Source organism: Pteropus vampyrus, unplaced genomic scaffold (assembly GCF_000151845.1).
Source record: "Pteropus vampyrus isolate Shadow unplaced genomic scaffold, Pvam_2.0 Scaffold90, whole genome shotgun sequence".
NCBI classification, from domain to species: domain Eukaryota; kingdom Metazoa; phylum Chordata; class Mammalia; order Chiroptera; family Pteropodidae; genus Pteropus; species Pteropus vampyrus.
Window position 1 is genome coordinate 1,842,999 of NW_011888871.1, and position 1,887 is coordinate 1,844,885.

Sequence of the window (1,887 nt, forward strand, 5' to 3'; positions counted from 1 at the left end):
CGGCGGGGCCGAGGTGCCGGGGGCCCGCAGCAGGGCCCCGCACATCCTGCAGCTCTGTGGTGCCGCCCGGAGGCGGGCCAGGGCCTGGGTGGGCAGTGGCCGGGCCTGCGCGGGGTCCTTGAACAGCAGCAGGTAGTAGAGGCCCAGGGACAGCAGGTCGCCATGGCACAGCACCACGGTCCGGCCCCCCACCTCCGAGAAGTTGACCGCCACGGGCGCCCCAGGGATGGGCTCCAGGACCAGCCGGCCCGCTGCTTGCTCTCGGCCCGCGGGCTGGTGCCGGCGGAGGGTGCAGTGCAGGGGCAGGATGTCGGGGGCCGAGAGGCTGATGCTGGGCTTGCTGGAGGGCGTCCTCTGGCCCACTGTGTGCCGCTCCCGGTTGAGCACGTACACCAGGCTGTCCTGAAACGCAGACACCGGACCTCAGGGACAGGACACAGCCAGGCACAAAGCAGTGTCCCTGTCCATGGTACCTAGCGAGTGGCAGGGCCGCTGTCTGCAGCTCTCACTGTCCCGGGCCACCCCCTTCCTAACTGGCCGCTTGTCCCCAGCCTGCCCCACACTAAGCGTCCACTCTGTCCTGGAGGGAGCTTTCCCAGAGCAGCCTCGGTGGCCCCCAGAGAACAAGGACTCCAGCTTTGAGGGACGAGGGCCCAGACGAGGGCCGACCCAGATGCGGACAGGCTGAGCTCCCCAGGTGACCCCAACAAGCGTGGGAGGCGCCCCCTTTGCAGCTCCAGTTCGGCCAGGGAAGGTGCCTCCTCGCACCCGGGCACCATCAGCCCAGCGTCACAAAGTGTGCGCGGAAGGCGGAGTGGGCGGGGCTCAGTGAGGGCAGGAGGGGACACGAGAGCAGAGGGAGAGGGACGTCTCTGGGGCAGCCATGGTGTGCCATCGCTAAGGGCCAGACCCTTCCAGCCAAGACACTTCCAACCGGAGTGGTGACAAGGGCTGGCTCTGGGGGCCGGGGACAGGAGGCTTCTCTGGGCCCCTCGGAACAGCCCTGCAGCACGTCGAGGCTGCTCAGCCCACGCACCGGGCTGCTGAGCCTCTCGCCAGGCACTAGCCACATCTGGAGACCACAGGCCTGTGTCCTGGCCACCTGCCCATGCCCTCCTCAAAGCCAGGGTAGCAGGTGGCCTGAGACAGCCTGGAAGGCGGCAGACACTCCTGTGAAGGCGCCTGGCATCACACTGGGGTCAGTAAGGGAGGAGCTGGGCATCCCCCTCGCAGGGCCCCCTCCCTAGCCCGGACAGAGAATGCTCTGGAAGCAGAGGACAGGTGACGGGGGAGCCCCCGCCCTTCCCCAGCGTTTAGGACAGGCCTGGCCTGGCCCCTGCCTGCCCCGGTTCCACAGCCCCATCATCGGCAGAGCGGCTGCGGCCACACGGGCCCAGGGCTCACGTGCTGCTGGCTGTAGCCTTGCAGGAGGAGCAGGTGCGGTGACTCGTAGAGGGAGTAGCGCATGGTGTCCTGGCCGGGCTCCTCGGGGCCCTGGGTGGCGGCAGGGCTCAGGCTGGTCTCGCTGACCGTGCGGCGCAGCCGGGGTGGTGGGGGGCTATGGGCGGCCCCCGAGGCCAGGGCTGGGGTCCCCTTGGCGCGGCTCCGCTGCAGCCTCCGGGCTTGGGCGTTGATCCCTGGAACAGAAGCCGAGCAGGGCAAGCGGTCAGAGCCACCTCCAGGCCCCTCTGGATCCCGAGCTCGGGAACCACCTCTGACCCTGGCCGCTGGGCTGCGGGCCTGTCTGGAGGCCGCGGGACTCTGCCCGCTGACCACGCCCTCCCACCAGAGAGCCGGGCAGCCCAGCCGGCCGGCCGTGTCCTGAGGCGCGTGCAGGAGCTCCACACACACCCAGCCCGCCCTGACCAGCCACCCCACGGCACCCCC

General features: G+C 70.1%; 1 protein-coding gene across 1 annotated transcript in view; it reads right to left on the minus strand.

The window, feature by feature from the left end:
• Nucleotides 1-1,887, minus strand: part of RADIL (Rap associating with DIL domain) — a 52,356-nt gene that overhangs the window by 24,313 nt on the left and 26,156 nt on the right. The window contains exons 4-5 of the mRNA XM_023532761.1: nt 1,405-1,637; nt 5-402 (exon numbers count right to left, since the gene is read on the minus strand). Of these exons, the coding sequence (XP_023388529.1) occupies nt 5-402; nt 1,405-1,637 (631 nt within the window). The remainder of the gene's footprint in view (nt 1-4; nt 403-1,404; nt 1,638-1,887) is intronic.